Source organism: Perognathus longimembris, chromosome 5, assembly GCF_023159225.1.
Source record: "Perognathus longimembris pacificus isolate PPM17 chromosome 5, ASM2315922v1, whole genome shotgun sequence".
Taxonomy (NCBI): domain Eukaryota; kingdom Metazoa; phylum Chordata; class Mammalia; order Rodentia; family Heteromyidae; genus Perognathus; species Perognathus longimembris.
The window spans coordinates 41,453,077-41,473,875 of NC_063165.1; the positions used below are offsets into that span (position 1 = coordinate 41,453,077).

Below are 20,799 nucleotides of genomic sequence, written 5' to 3' on the forward strand. Positions count from 1 at the left end.
ACAGGTACAGGCAGACTTGGTGAAAGTCTCAGTGCCTTAAAGTCTTGGGTTTCTGTTAAGCAGATAAAGAGTCCTGGCCAGAAAAAGCTTGACATGTTCCAGAACACATATGTAAGGGATGGCTTGAACCACCAAGTCCAACAGTGATATTACTTTGGGAATTGTTATTCCTTCTTTAGAGAACATAGCCATCTTGGGTGATTCTGGAAATTGAGACCTTGAGACTGAAGAGGTAAGGGAATGGGGTCATAGGGCCTTCTTAGCTAGTGTTCACATACAGGGTAGAAAAGTTGAAGCCAAGGCCAGGTCCCAATGTGGGACAGTGTCTACATTGGGGTGAGGAATTATCTTCACCAAACATAGCCGACTGGATTCTACAGAGAGGTGATCTAACCTTTCATATTTCAGGATACAGTGAAAGGAAAAAAAAAAAAAACACCAAGAAGGAATGGGTCCACAAAAGCACACGGTTAGTCATCTAACGGTTAATTAAGTGTCTGAAGGAAGACAGGCTGGTTGTTTTTCAGGATGGTTTACTGGCTGAGAAGTCAAGGACCCCGGCATGTTGAGAATGATAAAATTTGTTCAGTTTTCCTTCATTGCAATGAATCACCCTCCAGTGAAAATTCTCTGTATGTGTAGAGAGCCATGGTTTACTAGATGCTTTCTGAATTATTGCTTGTCATTTAGGAGCCCTCAGCTATTTGGAGGTTGTCAACATGAAGTCAGATGTGAGCTGGGGAGGTAGAACATTCTGTTCTGGAGGAAGCAGTTGGTTTTTACCTGCCATGCAGGGACATCCTGCTCCAAGAACCATCTCTGTACCACACGCCAGAGGATAATGCAGTCTGCGAGCAGGCCTTGGTCAGGTCCTGACAGACTGGCAGCTAGAGATGGATACAACATTGTTGCCTAATGTCCTTCTTCAGCAAGACAAGATCTTCAGAAAGGCTTTGCGGAACTCCACATTGAAGGTGGTATAGATCACGGGATTGAGGGCGCTGTTCATGTAGCCTAGCCATGTTGTGGCTCTGTAAAGCTCTGGGGACACGTGGCATGCTTGACAGTGGGTATTAAGAACGTGGGTCAAGAAGAAAGGTAGCCAGCAGACAATGAAGGCCCCTGTATTACAAAGGAAGAGAGAAAGTGGGTAGGGAGTTTTCTCATCTCGTGAAAACAACTCATAGTTGTCTAGACCAGCTACATGCTGGAAGTCTTATATTATCATTTATTTTTTTCCAATGACCCTAGGAAGTAGGTGTCATTATTCACATCATTTCTCTTAGAAAATGACATGCTAATATCTTTGATTCACCTCAGGCCTTGTTTTACCTCAGAGCCAATGTTTGAGTTTGGCTTTTAGGTAACTCTGTACCAATCTTTTCTCCTCCATTCAATTAGATTTGTTTTGTATTTTCCTACTTAAAGACATGTCCTCTGCTTTGGTAAGGGAGGAAGACCTTAAAGATAGTCCCTACTATTGAGGAGATGACATCTAAGCATGCTAATAAAGCCCCTAATATATGAAAATATTTGGGCTTACCAATAATATGGAATGAAATGAAGTGCCTTTATTAGTGCAATATGGCACGCATGACTTACATTGTTTAGAATTTTTAAGTAAAGTTTATCTTTTTCTACTAAAAAATTAGTAGAGGGCTGGGAATATGGCCTAGTGGCAAGAGTGCTTGCCTCCTACACATGAAGCTCTCAGTTCGATTCCCCAGCACCACATATATGGAAAACGGCTAGAAGGGGCGCTGTGGCTCAGGTGTCAGAGTGCTAGCCTTGAGCGGGAAGAAGCCAGGGACAGTGCTCACGCCCTGAGTCCAAGGCCCAGGACTGGCAAAAAAAAAAAAAAAAATTAGTAGAAGAACTTCGATTGTATACAAAATAAGACATTTGGTAAACACAGGAAAGTAGAAAGAGGAAAATAACCACCCATCACTCAACTACTTTTGACACCTTGGTGAATTTCTTTTTAGTTTTTTTTTTCCTCTGTAATTAAAATAACCTAGATATTTTTATGTCATATGACAGTATTGTTATGTGTCCTTATTTTTTCACTTAATATTTTAAAATAAGTAAAACATTGATTAAATATCCAATATGTACAGAGAATTTAATTAAAGCATTAGTTTTTGATTTATGCATTATAATTATATATGATCCTATAATCCTAAATACATTGTAATTCTATAAGATACCGTTCAATTAGGTGTCTTAGGAAGCTCCACAAATTTCATGTAGCTATTTTGGCTTTCTACTAGTGTCAAAATTTATGTAGTAATCCATTTCAATTATAGTCTGCACATTTTATAAATATTATAGTCATTGAAATTTTTTTTTGCCAGACCGTATTTTGAATAGAACTGCCAGTTAGCATTCCTCTTACACGAATTAACACATCTTTACATCCAACAAAGTAGTTGAACAATAACAAATACACTTCTAAAAGTATATAAAGTTAATCAAGGAATCATGGTTATAAAAGTTTGATCATGAAAAAAAAAAGTTTAATCATTCGGGGCTGGGAATATGACCTAGTAGTAAAGTGCTCGCCTCGTATACATGAAGCCCTGGGTTCAATTCCTCAGAACCACATATATAGAAAAAAGCCGTAAGTGGCGCTGTGGCTCAATAGGTAGAGTGCTAGCCTTGAGCAAAAAGAAGCCAGGGACAGTGCTCAGGCCCTGAGTCCAAGCCCCAGGACTGGCAACAAAAACAAAACAAATAAACAAAAAAGTTTGATCATTGAAATTTTAATTTCTGTCAAATGTAGCTACTCTAGAATTTGCCACCAGCTCCAAGTGAACATAGTGCAACCCAAGCCAACTCATGTCAACTCACTTACCAAGCACAATGGCCAACATCTGGGTTGCCTTCTTCTCCCGAAGTGGGACCCCACGAGGGTGCAGGGGAGCCAGCTTCAGAGATGTTGATAACCTGCCATTGCTGAGCTTTCGTACCTCTAAGCTGAGCTTAGGTGCCAAGGTGGGGCTCAGAGAGTTCTGGACCGTCTCCTCTCTTTTCAGTTCTCCTTCTCCTTGGAAGCTGGGCCGTCTCAAGGCAGTGTCCTGGCAGATGCTATAGTAACGCTTCAGCTCCATGTGTGCGCGGCCAGGAGACAGAGGCTGCAAGAGTGACAAGAAAGTGTCCTGATATTTCTGGGATATGGTTTCTCTTCTGTATGTTTCTGAAAGGGAAAGAAACTGTAAAGAAGGAAGAGGAGAAAGAACATTGCTGTATAAAACCTACAGAGGGAGCATCTGAGGGGGAGGGGCAAGACAATGGGAAGTTATGGGAATGAAATCCACTCCTGACTTTGTACATCACAAGTGCCCGCTACACAGAACACATTCAATCATTGTAACAGGATCATGAAGAGGGCAGCAAAGGATGATAGCCTGGCCTTTCTGAGTTAGAATGATCTGATTATAGACAGGAACATAGAAAATGACATCACTGGGATGTAGGTAGCAAAATCTGGCATGCCTGTGCATGAAACTCTACAAAGCAAAGGATTCCATTTCTTCAAAAATAAATGGTGATGATAACAACAATGCTTGCTAGTTACAAGGTATGGGCTTTATGTGAATGTGTATTCAAACCAACCGATTATAAAATATTGGCAAGACAATTTTGGAAGTTTAAATGTTGATTAGATATTTAGTGATATTAGAGAATTTTTATTTTTAAATGTGATTTGGCATTGGGATTATGATTTGTAAGAATATTCGTATCTTTGATGATCTTATAGAAATATTTTCAGTTGAAAATACTGTATTTGAGATTTGCTTCTTAACAGATTGGTGTGATGTGTGTGTGTGTGTGTGATTTGTGTATGTATGTGTGTAAATATAGGAAAGTAGTATCAATGAAAAAAGATTGGTCAAAAGTTAATAATTGCAGAAACAACCTGATAACAGCTAAAGAGTTTGTTATATTTGTCATTCTACCTTTTTATATTTTAAATTTTCTTGGACATAACGTTGTGAAGAGAAAAGCAAACTCAAGCTTTTCATCTCAGCTTTACTTAGTGGACATAATCTTGCAGCAAGCTAACTTAATGTTTCTGCATCTCATTTGCAAGATTGAAAAACAAAAAGCAAAACAAGCAAGCCACATAAATACTTGGGGGAAATGGATTTTTAAGAGTAGAAAAAGGAAGGTAAATTTTTCTTGAATTTGGCTGGTAAAGGAGCAGGCAAATACATGTCCAACATCTGAACTTCATTCCAGGTTTGAAGGCTAAGAGCCAGCTGTGTTCATGCTCTATCTTTATTTTCTATCTTTGAAGTTCTGCTATATGAACCAAGTCCAAACTGTTGGAGATTCACACCTGAGACTTTGAACCAGAACTGGTGAAGCAGGGAGACTTTAGACTTGGTTTATTCATGGCGACGTTTAGTGTCCAAGTTCCTAGGTCTTCTAGCCAAATAATTCCTGAAGCATGAATAACACCTGGAGCTGGTCTTCAGCTTTCTCACTGAGTATGTTAGCTACCTGGCCAGGTTTCCTTGTCTACCCAAGTCAGTGCATGTAAACACCCAAACACTTTCTTCTTTCTCCCTAGTTCAAGAAAGCCTGATTTCCAGACACACTCTAAACATGGTGGGGAGGAATGAGCAAATCCAGGACCTCACCATGATGAGCTAGTGTTTTAAAAAAACTGTGCACCAGAGTTATTCTTCAGAAGTCTAAAGGAATATGTTGTGAAAAAAATTGGCTTTCATTTTGATGAGATTCCTAATAATTAATATAAGCATACTATGTTTTGACAACTTATAACCAAGATCATGTTTATGATTAATGTGGTACTTATTGATCCTCTAAAAATGACAATATTTAGCTTCTAATGAGTTATTTCTAAAACTAAAGGGTGATTTCAGTTATTTTTGAAACTGGGAATAGATTCTATTTCACTGGGGAATACTGTGTTCCTACTTTATATTTGTAGAGAGTCCTACAGGAGGAATTCAATTCTTGTGTAGGTTATTCAGTTCGTTCTGCACGTCCTTATCCCTGCCTATATGGCTGACTTGAGAAGAAGGTTCCTTTGCCACTGGCTGGCAGAGACCTTCTCTCCCAGATGGCATGATGGAACCCAGTGCTCCACACTCCTGGCAACGTAGCAGCTGGCTTCCAAATCCCCTCCGTTGTAGTCAACACTTTTCCTTTGCCCTTGAAGCCTCCGGAGACTTTCATCTACCATTGGGCAAATGTAAACTGCTCATCTATCTTTTATCATTTACAAAAAAGGCCTATAATTACTACATCAAGCCTATGTACAAAAAATGGTTAAAAATTAATTACACAGAGACTGGACAAGACTCAAACCCTCATTATTATGGGTTTGTGAAGTTTAACTCCTAAGGCGGTGTTCAAGGAGAGGAATATTGGTCTTTATATTTAATACCTCCAGGCTCCACTCAAGGCTCTGCTATCTGGAGGTTGTCAGGTCTGGCTTAAATTGGAAAGGGAAGGGTTAGAGCAACCATTGTCTTCTTTGCCTCCATACTAACTGGCAAAAAGGACATTTGAAAGTCACCTTTCTCTGCTTTTTTTTGCAGTGGTATTGCTTATGTGTATATCATTGATATCTCATTCCTTCTCCTCTTGCAAGTGGCTGTGAATAGCTCTTCATACTGTATCTGAGAAATCATTGGCTTCAGTTATTGGAATCTAGGCCAATAGTCCTAGGCCCTGTGAATACCATTTGATGAGTCCTGTTCTGAAGATTTTATGGCAGACACTGTCATCTATTAAAAAATAAGCATGGGATCGAGGCTAAATTCTGTCTGGGAATAGGAATAAAATCAAGGTATGACTGAATTCTAGGACAAGTCTCATATTGTTTTCCTATGATCCAGGACATGTCCTACTTACCATTTGTCCTGTAGCATCTGATGGAAATCGAGCCCTTATTGAAAATTGCCGAATAGGGTGCAGCCGCAGACAGGAAGACTAGGGTAGGTTGAAGAAGAAACAGTTGTGAGCTAAGTTCCACACTGCTGAGGTGTATCATGTGTAACCATGTATCATACAATCATATTTTGAATGCCATGTGTTCCTATATTGAGCCTTGGATCCTGGCCACCTAAATTCATGAGGACCATCAATCTTGTCCTACTCAAACTAAGTGAAACTTCAACTTTGAGAGTCTTCCCTTCACTTAGTTCATCAGAGATTGATCTAGACACCTTAATTGGTTCTGTCTTAAAGATTAAACTCAGTTCTTACTCTGTTTTGCCTTTTTTGTTTTGCTTTTTTTTTTTTTGCCAGTCCTGGGGCTTGAACTCAGGGCCTAAGCACTGTCCTTGGCTTCTTTTTGCTCAAGGCTAGCACTCTACCATTTGAGCCACAGCGCCACTTCCAGCTTTTTCTGTTTATGTGGTGCTGAGAAATCGAACCCAGGGCTTCATGTATACGAGGCGAGCACTTTACCACTAGGCCATATTCCCAGCCCTCTGTCTTACCTTTTCCTAAGCAAATTGGTCTTTCTGTTCTTGTCTTCATAGCACTTCATATTTGGGTGCTTAATGGTCTGTATTTCACATTTGGCAAACATCCCCCTCAGAGCCAAGTACGGTGGCTCTATTTGTAATCCTAGCTACTCAGAAGGCCAAGATTAAGAGGATCAATTTTTTTTTCTTAAGCCAAACCAGGTAAAAATGTTCAGGAGACTATCTCAATGAAAAAGTGTAGTGATGTATACCTGTCATCTTAGTTATTGCATGAACTATAAAATAGGAAAATTGTAATCCAGTCATGGCATAAAGCCAGATCCTATCTCAAAATAACTAGTGCTAACTGGGGAGGCGGTAATAAAATAGTTGGCGAGGCAGGGAAAATGATGGAAGGGGTGATAATGATCAGGATGAATTGTACTTGTAATTGATTTGTTGAGTTGAAATCCCTTTGAACAACTATTTAAAGATAATTTAAAAGCTAAATAAAATCAATGGAAAATAACCAGTGCAAAAAAGCATTGGACATGTGGCTCAGTGGTAGATTACTTGTGCTTCGCAAGCCTGAAGCCCTGAGTTCAAATCCCAACTACCTTCCATCTCCCCCTCCCCCCAAAAAAATCCCACACCAAAACCAAAAGGCATTCCTTTTAGTTAGAAACTGCTCATGCATCTTGGATGGAGGTAGGCTTTATTTTCTTGTAAGTATTGCAAGCTCCATGAAGGCAGAGGCTGTGTAGTTTTCCCAGAGTTCCTTTACTAGTAGATTACAAGTGGCCCTGACTCATCATTTATGGTGCTAAGCAGTAAGGCAAGCAAACTCCAAAGTCCTAATAACTGGTAGCTCAGTACTGAGTACTGAGTAGCCTCCCTTTTCAGATCCTAGAGAGATCTATCTCTTTCTACCAGCTGATAAGTGCCTTGACACAGGGGCCAAATCACAAAGGGGAAAAAAGGTTTGATGCATGCTAACGATTCCTGGAATGAGTAGTTTGAACAAAAACTTGATTCTGAAGCTCCACCAACAGTTCAAAGTGCAACTTGAACTGATTGAAAACATTAAACCTCTTTCCAGTCAAATCACACAAAAACTCAAATCTTGTGGGACATCTTAACTGCTGGTCATTTGGAGGAAATGATAGGATCTTAAAGGAAGTAGAACCATCCAGAGACTGTCCTATCTTCTTGCCCAATGAGCTCTAGGAAAACAAATTGCACTCTTGAACTGGGATTTTCTATCTTAAAAGCATAGATAATACTGGTAGACTAGAAGGTGAGGGTCAGAGCTGTATCCTCTGAGGAGTACATGGGCACAATCAATCCCTGCTGGCTGGATACAGAGTTGGCTGGACAGAAGGCTGAAAAGTTCGGAGGTTGGTACCAGCTTGCCTCTGCCCCTTGCAGGTGCTTACCTGCTGAGGGAAGCCAGGTCGCACACTGATGCACTGACTGTTCTGTCGTGTGAGGATCCGTTTCCGTCTCCTTTGTCTCAGCACCACATAGATCCTGGCATAGACCAGGACAGTCACCCCGAAGGGCACATAGAAGGACACCACTGAAGAGTAGATGACAAAATCAGGGTTGGAGATGGAGCAGATGTTGGGGTCTCCTGTGAGTGAGAGATGGAGAGAAGGCAACACAGTTTGCTAAGGATTGGGCTTCCATGGGGATCCCTGAGCATGGGCACAAATGACCTGTGGTTTCCTCCACCTTTTCATGCTGGGGAGGGTTGGACAGGACACGTGGTCTCCCATGCCTAGGATGTCAGCTCTTTAAGGACAGGAAGCCAATTCATCTTTGTGTTACTTACAGCACATTGACCAGTGATTATATGCCAGACATTGCTGTGCACTGGGGCTGCACAATGAATTAGACACTGTGTTTACCTTTGTGAGCCAACTATTTAGGTAAGTAATAATCTTTCCATATGGTATGGTCACTGGGAGACTGGGGAGGCTCCCTGAACTGGTGAGCAGAAGCTTCAAGGCGAGATGTAGCCCTCAGCAAAGGGCCTGCTCGTGTGGAAGAAGAGAAGATTGCTTCTTTTAACCCAGAATGTGGGGTAGGTGGTAGTTGAATAGTAGGCAGGCATTTGCTTTTGCAGGAAATCCCAGTACTTGGCCAGGGTTGGATGGAAAGAAAACTGATTAAGATATGGTCTCAGAGGAGAATGTGAATTCTGAAGACTCTTTATGACTGTTCTATGTGACTCTGGCCACTCTGTAAGAGGTCTCTATGGCTTGGCCTTCACTAGCAAGTGTTGAAATTCCCCCAGTGGCCAGAAACTTGCCCTGCTTGAAAGCAAAAAGGGAAGTAAGCTAATATCTGCTAGACTATAGGTCATGGGCTCTATAGGTGTTATATTTCATAACTGTTACATCAACAGTACATTAGGTAGATTCCATGAGTGTTTGTAGTTTCAGATGAGCAGACTAAAGCTCAGAGAGATTCAATACATTACTCAAAGCCACATAGACTGAAAAGGAGATTTCTCTTGCTAGTCTCACCCACACATTCCTTAGCCTGACATCAAAATTTTACAGATGGAATACCATGTTTTTTAAAGCCAGAGTTAGAAGTAGATTTAGTATGCTTTTATTTGTGTTAAAAAAAAACAGAGACACATACATACACATGCCTGAGTGTGCTTGTTACAAGCATTATCTTTTAAAAATATGTCTTTGCTTCTAGGGAGGGGATAGGGACATGGGAAGGAGAGAGATCTACATAGAGTGTGTTCATCTCTCATTACACCTGTGAGTGTTTTTACCTTGTGCAAGCATTTATTTTTCCATTAAATTTTTGAAAGTGTTTGTATGAGTGAGATAGAGAGCAGAGAGAGGGCACATAGTTATTTCAGGATCACTGACAATGATGGCCCTCATTTACAATCACTGAACTCATACTGTCTTTTTTCCCCTCCTCTATTGAAGTAGCTGCTGCCTGCTCTCTGATCAAACTTTGCAGCCACTCACAGACTTTCCATGCTATGTGAGCTTAAGGATTGTACAATAGAGAGAGTGACACTGAGTGGGGCCCTTTCCCAGGCCCCGGTAGACTCAGTGTCAGTGAGCATCCTGTTACTAGGGCAGCAAGAGGTATGTGAGGAGCACAGCACAATGGATTCTGTATTGCACAGCTGCAGAAGCCTCTAGAGGCCACTTGGCCTAGAAATACCTGGAAGCCTTCCTCAGGAGGTGAGGTGCCTCATCTTGATTTAACCAAAACAGTACTGTATAGACAAGTATGGTAGTTATGACATGAATATACGAATAATGAATACATAGAAAAATGTACAAATGAGAATTTTATCTAAGCCTATAAGTAGTCACTGACTGAAGGATAAAGGAGAAATATGTGTGTGTGTGTGTGTGTGTGTGTGTGTGTGTGTGTGTGTAATCTCATTTTCTAAGATTAGATCTACTTAACATTTAAGACAAAATGGATGATGGTGAAAATTCATTTACTGATTGGTTTGGATTTTTTTTTTTTTTTTTGGTTCTCTGACCAGGAAACGAATGGTTTGGAAAATTTTATGGTACACTAATTGTGTGCAACACTGTAATCTAGGTAATAAAAAATAAACAAATCTATTCTGGGTCTAAGGCTTTTGTGGGCTAACCTGGTAACTTGAGCTCCCATAGTAATGTGAATAGCAAGGTCAAAAAGAAGGCTGACTTGAAAAATTCATCAACTTCACATTCACAGAATGATTTGACCTTTATGGATTCCAGAGTAGGGAGATGGCTGATGAATCTGATTGTAGGAATAGTCATTATCCTTTCACCTGTATGCTTCTATTCTTCTCTTAACTTATTGCACAACCAAGCTTTCCTGGGCTCTTAGGGTTCTGAAAGCCAGGTGAGATGTTCTATTGTAAAATCAAATAAATAGCACTCCTGCACTTCTTTTATTTAAAAAAAAAAAAAAAGAAAGAAAGAAAAAAGGAAAATCAAGCCCGTGGATAGGATGTGCTTAACTCTTTAAGTTTTTCTCCATCTGAAGCTTTCTTAAACCCTTGTCACTAGCTATTGCTTATTCTTCCTAGAATTCTTTTTTTTAATAACACAATAGCTATCTGATTTAGCAGAAATTCCAGTGCGAGTTATTTTTCTTCTCTGTGAAATGAAAGGATTGAACGACTCATTCTGAGATTGTTAGGTGCCTCTCACATCAACACCCCACATGCTCTCACTTTCTTAGAGGCTGTTGCTGTGATAGTTGACAAGCCCGCAGGGTCTCAGCGGGGAGCTGAGGCAACACTGTCCAGCCAGGCCCCACAGCCCTGAAGCATCCTGGGACCCAAGATTCCACCTCCTGCTGCACTTTGCTCAGACAATAGGAGCAAGTCCAAGTTGAATTTGGAAAAGTTCAACTTTTCTCTATGTTCTCTAACAATAAGCAACCACATGTAGCAGCACATGTCCTTAAAAGAAGAACTTGACCAGAAGCTTCTTTTTGTGTGTGCTTCAGTCCTTAAAGCCTAGCTAGTTACCAAATCAGTTGTTACCGGTCGCACCCTATGCCCCTTTCTCCTTTACTTTGAATAGAAGGAGTAGGGGGAAAATGCCTGAAAGAAGGCATTTACATTGGGTTTTCAAGAGAATATAGGAACTTTCTTATAGATGGGGAGTTGCTGAGGAACCCACAGCTTATCAAGATAACAAAGCTACACTGTGAGGGTTAGACTACAGAGGATGCCTGGCCTCTGCTGCCTGAGTTCCACTTATTAAGCCCTGACTGGGGAAGGAGCAACTGGTGGGCTGCACAGCATGAGAGGAGAGGCTGCCCACTGCGGCTGGAGGAAAATGGCACAGCAAAGCTGCACTACAGCAACATGTCAGTCATGTGGCCACTCAGGCAGAGAAAAGCTAGACCTTGCTAGAACCCGCTGGGACCAATATGGCTCATGAAGATGACCTTCTATTGTCATTTGCCTTAGGATAACTATATCTCCATATCATTAACCTCACAAAATTTCCTATTATACAGTTGACACTATCTTACACGAAAAACCCCATATCATGACGGGAGCGAACCTGATTCTGAGAAAACCCCTGATCTATCCCAAAAATTCCTACCATGTCTGTGCCTTAAATTATGAACAATCCTCCCCTCTATTGGGCTTGACTATGGGATGTGTTTCCTCAGACCCTGGTGGCTGGGATGTACTCTGAGAGCATCTGTATTCACTCCTTACATGAAGGATTTTGGTTTGCAATAGAAGATGGACCCCAATAACTTTGTCTTGTCTCTGAATTGTTTTTGGGTGACAACAAGAGCCTGAAATACATTGGGTAGAGGCCTCAGGCTTTCATCTCTCTCTGAGACCTTCTTGGCCCTCACTCTCAGCAATGAAAGACAGTTGATTAAATTTCCCCAGGAGCTGATGTGTCCACATTGAGGAACAGAAAACTTTTCTATGAAGTTGTGCTGTGGCTCAAGTAGTAGAGCACTTTGAGATCCAAGAGGCTCAGGCACAGTACCCAGTTCCTGAGTTCAAGTACCATCACCACAACCAACAACAAAAAAGTTTAAGCTTTGTACTGGTAGTGGCTTATACCTGTAATCCTAGCTATTCAGGAGACTGAGATCTGAGGATTTCAGTTCAAAGCCAGCCCAGGCAGGAAAGTCTGTGAAATGTTTATGTCCAATTAACCACCAGAAAACCAGAAGTAGCACTGTGTCTCAAAGTGGTAGAACATCAGATTTGAGCAAAAGAGCTCAGGGACAGTGCCCAGGCCCTGAGTTCAAGCCCCATGACTGAAAAAAAAGAAAATGTCATAATATCTGTCATAATAACAATGACAGATCATATGCATTAGGCTGTACAGTGGGCTTGGTATTTGATCACAACATATGAATAATTGGAGGCCCTTTTATAATGCTATTTCTAAAACTAAAAATGAAGCGGGAGATTGTGAGAGGTAACCAGTAAGAACACCCATACTGAAACAGGACTTTTTTGTTGTTGTTGTTTTCTGCATTTGAAATTCTTTTGGGAAATATTTTCCTGAGTTTTGTTTCTGGGATGATAATGATGTCACTGGTGGCACGATGTTGCAGTTAGCTCATCATTCTTCGAGTTTGATGTTGACATTAACTGGGAAGTCTGTGAACTAATGTTTTTGGTGATGATTTCAGCCGTTGGCAGGGTGTGTGTGTGAGAGAGAGTGAATATGACTGACTCCACCCGCCTCTGAGAATGACTGGCTACAGTAGCCACACTCAACCCAGCAAAGGTTGGCAGAATGTGACTTTGTTAGTGGTGGCAGGGAGGTCTTCATTCAAATTCCCATTTAGAAGACATTTTCACAGAGAAATAAGGCTACAGACGTGACTTAGTGCAACTACGTCGTCAATCACGTTTAATGCTCTGAACAAAGGGGATTATAGTGTCGCAGAGCCAGCCTCTACCACAGCACTGCAAGATGCAGGTTTGCTGCATGTATATGTGCTTGTGTGCAGACAGTGTCACACAGTTAAAATAAAGAAGTAACAAGTGAAAAATAATAACAAATAATAACAAGGTAATCACAATATCAAAACTTAGGAACAGGGCTGGGAATATGGCTTAGTGGCAAAGTGCTTGCCTCGTATACATGAAGACCTGGGTTCAATTCCTCAGCACCACATATATATATATATATATATATATATATATATATATATATATATATATATATATATATATATATATGTGCCAGAAGGGGCACTGTGGCTCAAGTGGTAGAGTGCTAGCCTTGAGCAAAAAGAAGCCAGGGACAGTGCTCAGGCCCTGAGTTCAAGCCCCAAGACTGGCAAAAAGAAAACCCAAAAAACAAAAAACAAAACAACAACAGCAACAAAACTTAGGAACACTTTAAGTTAAATTCCAGGCAAATACCAGCAGAAAGCTGGGCTTGGAAGTATGATTCAACTGGTAGATCACCAGCCAAACAAGTGTAAGGCTCTGAGTTCAAACCCCAGAGCCATGACAAGAAAAATGATCATGAATTAGGATTTGTCTATATTTATATGTTATATATTACATTTAACATATACTTAAGTATATGGTTATGTTACTCATAAATCAGGATCAAAAATTCACAAACACAGAACTAAGTAAAAATTGAACAAACCAACCAAAATGGACAAAATAAGAAATTCAAATGAATAATGTAACTCTAGCCATCTAGTTCTCTCTTGGCAAAACACAAAGTGTGCATTGTCAATAGCTTTTATACAATATATGAATTTCCTGAGGCTGACAAATGGACATGGGATAGACACAGAGGAGTTGATCCACAGGATGTGCAAATTTGGATTGATGCCATATGCTTAAAATCCAAAACATCTCAGATATAGACCTCATCCATTTATCCATCCATCCATCCATCCATATATCCATGATCCATTTACATATACCATCTACCGACTATCATAGTCTAAATTAAAAACATGCTTCAGTAACTTGAGAATCTACACTAATTCCCAAGTGTCAGGAATAATTCTTGTTATTGAAAAATTTAGAAATAATTCTAGTCTATTGGAGGCAGGAGTGCCTGTTTAGCAAGCACAAAGGCCCGAGTTCAAACCTCAATACTGCAAAAACAAACAAATAAGTCTGTCTAGAAATATATAGCCTACTTGAAGACTTTTTATAATTTATTATTTTGCATTGTAGGTCTGTTATCTTTTCATTAGCAAACCTCAGCTGAATTATTAACATAATTTCATTTTAAAACTGCTACATTTCTTAAATGAGTACAATAGCAGTTCCTTTAAAACAGGGGTATGTCAGGCTTTTCATTAATTGGGGAAATACTTTGTCCCTGTGCCAATCCTTGATAAGATTTTGCATTGTATTTTATTTATATCCAACAAAAGGGGAATGCTTAGCAGTCTATAGCATTCTCATTTGATTGCAAACAGCCCATTGACCAGACTGGGCTGAGAAATGTCAGGGGTGGGTGGATGTCACTCACAGCCACGCGGGGGTGCTGCACATTTCTAGGTGCTGTAAGGGAAGCCACCGCTGTTACCTGTAGTGTTGAAGCCAAAGAGAAGAGGGCAGGACACAGCAAAGGCCAAGACCCACACAGCTGTGATCATGAGGGCCACACGCCGACAGGAACTCTGCCCTGTGCCGTGCTGGTAGTGAACTGGCATGACCACTGCAGTGTACCTGTGAAAGCAAGGGCAGAGATGTCAGGATGTGGAACCCCTGCGACAACAAGTTGAAGGAGGTTATGAACCAGGGAACCAGGCCAGCATGTGCTGCAGAAGAGTTAGCAAAGCCTTGTTTGAATGAAAAGGGAAAGGCTGAGATGACAAAGTTATGGAGAGGAAGAGCAGAGAGAGGAAGGAGGAGCATAAACATCAGTATTTATCAGCAGGTTGCTGGGAAGCTTCTGAGCCATTTTTCCAGTACAAGCAGCTCCAAGTCCCACATCCTTCATTTTGCAGACTCTTGATGCAGGCCTGGGGACTTTTAACTTTCTTCCACAGCTTTCCAGACAGTAATACTCTTGTACTTAAGGAAGACGTTTGCTCCTTGCTTGTATCTGAATATAAATTCTACCCTCAAAGTGATGAGGCATTTCAACAAAGGTTCTGAAATAGATCTGAATAATAGCCGATGGAGGCTTATTTTAAATCTTGTCTTTTGCTTTTACACGAGGTGTTAGTCAACCTTTTTCTTCACAGTGGTGAATACCAGAGAGATAAAGGCTTCTGTCCATAGTTGGCTGGCTCATTACTTTGGGCGTGCCATGAGCCAGAACATTATGGCAGTAGCAGCCTCTTCCTCCTCAAAGAAGGGGAGGTGCAAGGAGGTCAACAATGCACCCGGGAGGTAGACAATTGGGGTGGCCCTGTAGGGCTAGCTCTCCCATGTCTAAGTGTCCCATCCCCCTCTGGCTGAAGCACAGAACAAGGTTTCCCCCAGGCAAGACCACGTAGCAAGAGTAGTTTGTACTGGCAGAGCACGTGTGAATGGTCTCAATTTTCTCAATAACCCGAATCTTTCATTGCCTGGGATGGGGGAGGGGGGATAGGGAGATCCTGTTAAAAATGCAGATTCCCAGGCCATGCCCCCAGAGATTTTAATGAGGCACTTTTTGAAAGAGAATCTAGGAATGTGTATTTTTTTTTTTTTATTTGCTTGCGATGTTGGGGGGGGGGTGGTGGTGGGACTCCCTGTCTTGTACATGCTGGGCTAGTTTGAGGATGTCTACGTTAGGGAAGACCGCAGTCAGATTCCTAACTTGGGTAAGAAGTGAGAGACAAGACTACAATTTATCATGGTCACATGACACTTTTTCTTCCTTTTTAAAGCAGGATGGAACCGTTAGAATAAAGGCGGTACCCCCGGACCTCCCCCCACTCCCCTGCCCCCAGCTTGCGGAGGAGGGCTGAGAACTCAAGGCTGTTCCAGAATCCTCCATCAGAGGGCACCAGAATGCAGCAAGAACTCCGCCAGCTCGGCCGGGGTGAGAAGTTCACTGCTCACCTGGGGGGCTCTCCAGGCTCCGCGGGGAGGCGGGAGGGGAAACCCTCACTGCCCCCATCCCCAAGGTTTCTGCGAGGACCCTGAATTCCTATCCAGACAGGTTGTTTAGCCTCTGGTTTCCTCTCGGAGAGATCACGGACGGCCGATCTGATGACCGACCACCGCGAGCGCCAAGCAGCGGGGAGAGGGAGGCTGGGCCCCGGGCCACCTCGGAACGCAGGCCCGCCTGGCGAGGGGCGCCCCTGCCTCTCGCGGCTCCTGGAGGGTGGCGAAGTCCGGGCGCGCTTTAGAGATCAGGGACTGGGGTCTCGTCTCAGCTCTGCCCCTTGCTTTCCCGTGTGACTAAATTGTGCGACTCCGGTGCTCGGCCGGTACTTACTGAACCTTGAAGACACAGTATTATTGCCATCATAAATACGATTGTGCCAAGGGGCCAGAGATGGTTCATATTAGTGAATTTCTAACTCTGTGTGTGTACGTGTTTAACATGGGATTTATTTATCGGACAAACTGGCATGCAGGCATGGCTGGGAGAATATAATCTACTCAATTCTTCTAATTACTGTTTGAGGTAGTTGCTCGTATGTTTATTACACAGGTAAAGAAACTGAGGCCCTGCAAGTTAGATGGACTTGCCCAAAGTCCCTTGCTATTTAGGCCTAGATCCTGGACTTCAAGCTCAAACTCGGATGTGTGGCTCCAGACTTTGTGTCTCTGGGACTCACAGCTGTGTTTGAGTAGGAAGACAGTTTCTAAGGGCGTGGTGCATTCCACACCTGTAATCCCTGCACTTAAGAGGTGGAGGATGGAGGGTGATGAGTTCAAGGCTGACCTGGACTATGCATTGAGCCCCTATCTTAAAAAAAAAATCCTCAAACAATTACAAAAGTAAACAAGGGCCCTAGGGTGTGTTTCAGCACATCCATGCTAGCATGCCCATGGTCCTATGTTCAATTCCCAGCACCCAGAAACAAAAGAATTGCAGGCTGGCTACCCTCTTGCTGTCCTGCATTTACTCACTCTGTGATTGTGAGCAGTTTATGTATACATTCTGGCCTCCAAATCTGTGTGTGTAAAATGCATTCAGGAACCTGCCTTGCTGAAGCATCAAGAGGGCTAGAGAGAAAGAATGTGAGTGCCTGGCACATTGTACATGCGAAATAAACAGTAGCTATTTTGAATGTTGTTGCTTGTGGCTTCGCACAAGTTAGGATTAGCATGGGGGTAGCTAGGGCATTGAAGAAATTAGAATTGTGTTTCACTTAGCCCAAGAAAACTGTACCTATAGGGGGCGGGCTGCTGGCATTGCCAGAGTCCCTTCCCTAATGCCCCATCCCTAGCTAACTAATAAAGAGATTAATCATTGCAATTTAGAAAGTAATAGTGGCAGAGGCAGAATAGTCAGTTTCTAGTCCCAAGACAGTTCAGAAGCTGTAGAATCCTTTGCAAGAAGGATTCTGTTCAAATGGGTGAACTGTGATTGGCTTCTGACTCCCAGTTGCATCAGGGGAGCCTATGTCAATCTATGGAAGATCTTGGTTCTCTGGCAGGAATTGATTTCCAACCAGAGCCCTGTCCCAAAGTGGGAGAAGGGGATGGGGGTGGAAGTGAGGAGGGCACCTCTTTAGGGAAGCTGACAGTGAGTGGGGGCGCTGGAGGAAAGAGGCCTGCTTGGGTGGGAGGGCCTTACTCTCACTCCCCTGCCTGAGTTTAATGAGCCCCAGATCTCTGGGAGGGCTGCTTTTCACCACCTTTTATTTGGTCAGACAGGGGGTTCAATAAATCTTTAGTTCTGTGGCCTCCCCTCGTGGAGTTGTTGAAGGAGAAAGCTTTTTGCAAATGACTGGAAAGCCCTTTGCAAATAGAAAGTGCTTATTTAGATGCAAACGAAAAATCCAAGGTGCCTGTGACTCATCTGGTACCTATTGTGCTTGCTGCAAAGACGAGGAGGCTTGCCTGTGTGATGGGTGCCATTTGAGAGCCACTTAAAGAACTCCCTGGTGAATGAATTTGGTTGCATTATTCCTGGGCAACTCTCTGAGGACTCTAATTTTCACCGCTTGGTTGTGTTCTTCCTCCTCTGACACTTTCTCAGCCATCTCCCTGAGTTAGCTCTGACCCCAGGATGCAGCAGGAGGGGAGGGGGTTGACCTACTGCGAAGCCATGGAGGCACAAGGTGGGGATTTGTGCTCCGAGGGAGGACTTCCCTCTCTGCTCTTTACAAAAAGAAAAGGCAGCTTTCATCCAAGCATCTAGAGCTGGGCCTAAGAATCTAATGACAATAGTATTAGTTGTTTTCAGCAGCACCCCCCCCTTTTTTTTTTTATCACTTCCTTTTCTTTCCTATCTCTTACTACCCTGTTATTACAGACCAGGGCTTCATGACAAAAAGAAAGAACGAAAGAAAGAAAGAATGGATGAAAGAAAGGAAGAAAGAAAGAAGGAAAGAAAGGAAGAAAAATACTGAATCCATTTGGTCAAGTTTGTCAGATTGGTGACTGGCATTGTGTGAAAACCAAGGGTCCATGTGAATGACTGCCTTGCTAATGAATTGACCAGCTATCTGGCATCACATGAACAGATTTTAATGCCGTGTATTGCAAACTGCTGTGAGGCATAATGGAGGCAGCTTTTTCTGAGGCTTATTTTTCATTCCTAGAATAGGGAGGGGGCTCCATTTGGAGGTCTGGCAAGGATAGGTCCATAATGAAAAGAAGCCCGGAGGTCCCTGGGATCTAAGGCATGGCTTGTCCTTTCAGGTTTCAGGCAGATGGATGCTATGAGTTATGGGAAATTTCCTGTATGGAACAGAACCCAGTTCAAGCTTTATTTTTGTTCATTGCATTTGAAATGCGTCATATGAATGTATGTGGGAACCATGGCTGCTGCAAAATCAAGGACAGCGCCCCCTTCTGGCATACAAATTGTACAAAGGATAACCTCAGGACCTACTCAAGATCTGGCAAGTGAAGCCCTGGCCAAATTCTTTTCCCACCACCCCTCTTCAGGGCACAACTCCTCAGTCTCTCCTTTAGGCCCGGTGTGTGTGTGTGACTGTGTGTGAGGTGGAGTGTACAGGTATACTATCAAGAGGATCAAGAGGATAGTCAGGAACGGGCTCTCATTTTATATACAATTGTCTCTCCTTCCAGGTTAACCTTGTATCCTTTCCTCTCCTTTCTGAAGATGACTCTTTATGATATTCACAGGCCAATGTAGACAGATAGGTAGGCTTGCGTCGGACCTGGGAAATGCTGGCATGACAAGATTTCATTCCCTACAATGGAAGATGGCTTTCAGCTTGGACCATATAAGATTATGGTCTTTCATCCTTAGGGAACCCACTCCCCACAACAAAATCAAACTCGTTCCCTGAGGCCATAATGTTCACTATTTGACCTTCTGCTGGTGGTGCTAAGAGGGCAAAGAGGATCAAACTGACAGACCCCTGCCCTTGTTTTCTTCAGAGCTCAGGTGTGTGACTTCCCACATCAGGGGAAACCAAAATCATCAATACATTTGGGGAAGAAATACAGAGGAAATCCTCAAGTTTATTGACTAACATAACTTTGGGCCTTGACAACATTGAGCAGGGCATTAGTAATCCAACTGCAAGCATTGAAGAATACTTTCCCTTTGCAATAAACCATCCTTTGCTATGTTCCTACTTGTGGTTCTCAGCACCTGGGGGCAGTATCTTTATTGTTGACTGTATCCAAAGAACAAGAGGAGCCAATGAAACAGCCCATTCACTGGTAACAAACATTGGCAGTTTCCAGCCAGAGGCCATTGAATTTAGCTTAATACTCTTTACTTAAGCTCTCTAACAGGCATAGCAGGGAGATTCACAGGTGGTAGGGACCTAGGTTTATTAGAACAGTTTGGGGTGGCATGGCTGATGATAAGGCAAAACAGTTGCAGCCAACTACTTCTGTAAATAACCCATTCGCCCAAACATGTACCAAAATCCAGAAATTATACAACAGGCTTAGATATGAGAGCTAAAAATATTATAACGTCTCTATCTCATCAGTTTTTGACAGCTCTATTGAAATATAATGCACATATGGCACAATTAATTCCCTTTCAGTGTACAATTTAATTTTTTTCAGTATACTTATGGGATTAGGCAACCATATCCTCTATTTTTAAACTACTTTTCAATGGCATTATTTCTAGCATTGTGGACATATATTTTTTTTTCATTTTCCTTCTCACTTACTTCATGTCCATTCTTTATGTTATTCTTTTAGTTATTGTTCAGAGTTCCCATTTCAGCACATGGAAGGAGTTTCAGGTTATTGATGAAGAAGGCACAGCTCTGGGCCATGTGAGAAAAGGCCAGCTGCACAGAGAAAGCATGCTGAGGGCTCAGGGTGCCCAAATCAAACTGTGTAGAGGGGTCCTATGAAGACAGGTGTAAGAACATATTAAGATGTTAGAGCATGAGGAGGATATAAGAAAATCGAGCAAAAGAAGAGGTTAAAAAATAGACCAAGCTAGGTGCAATGGTTCAGGCCTACAATCCTAGCTACTCAGGAAGCTGAAATCTGAGAACTGACATTTGAAGCCTATTCAGACAGAAAAGTCTGCAAAACTTTATCTTCAGTTAACTAGCAAAATGTTAGATTGAAGGCATGACTCAAGTGGTAGAGTATTAGTTGTGAACAAGAAAGCAGAGCAAGAACTGGAGGTTCTGAGTTGAAGTCTCAGTACCTACACACATGACCACCCACATAAAAAAAAATCAAAATCAAAAAAGGACTGAAGCCATGGATTTGAGTCTTTTTTTTTTTTTTGGCCAGTCCTGGGCCTTGGACTCAGGGCCTGAGCAC

At 42.2% G+C, this 20,799-nt stretch overlaps 1 protein-coding gene across 1 annotated transcript in view; it reads right to left on the reverse strand.

Annotated features, from left to right (window-relative positions):
- Positions 1 to 925: 925 nt before the first annotated feature.
- Positions 926 to 20,799, reverse strand: part of Drd3 (dopamine receptor D3) — a 41,471-nt gene continuing 21,597 nt past the window's right edge. Inside the window, 6 exon segments of the mRNA XM_048345986.1 lie at positions 926 to 1,122; positions 2,855 to 3,169; positions 3,172 to 3,196; positions 5,890 to 5,967; positions 7,883 to 8,079; positions 14,495 to 14,637. Of these exon segments, the coding sequence (XP_048201943.1) occupies positions 926 to 1,122; positions 2,855 to 3,169; positions 3,172 to 3,196; positions 5,890 to 5,967; positions 7,883 to 8,079; positions 14,495 to 14,637 (955 nt within the window).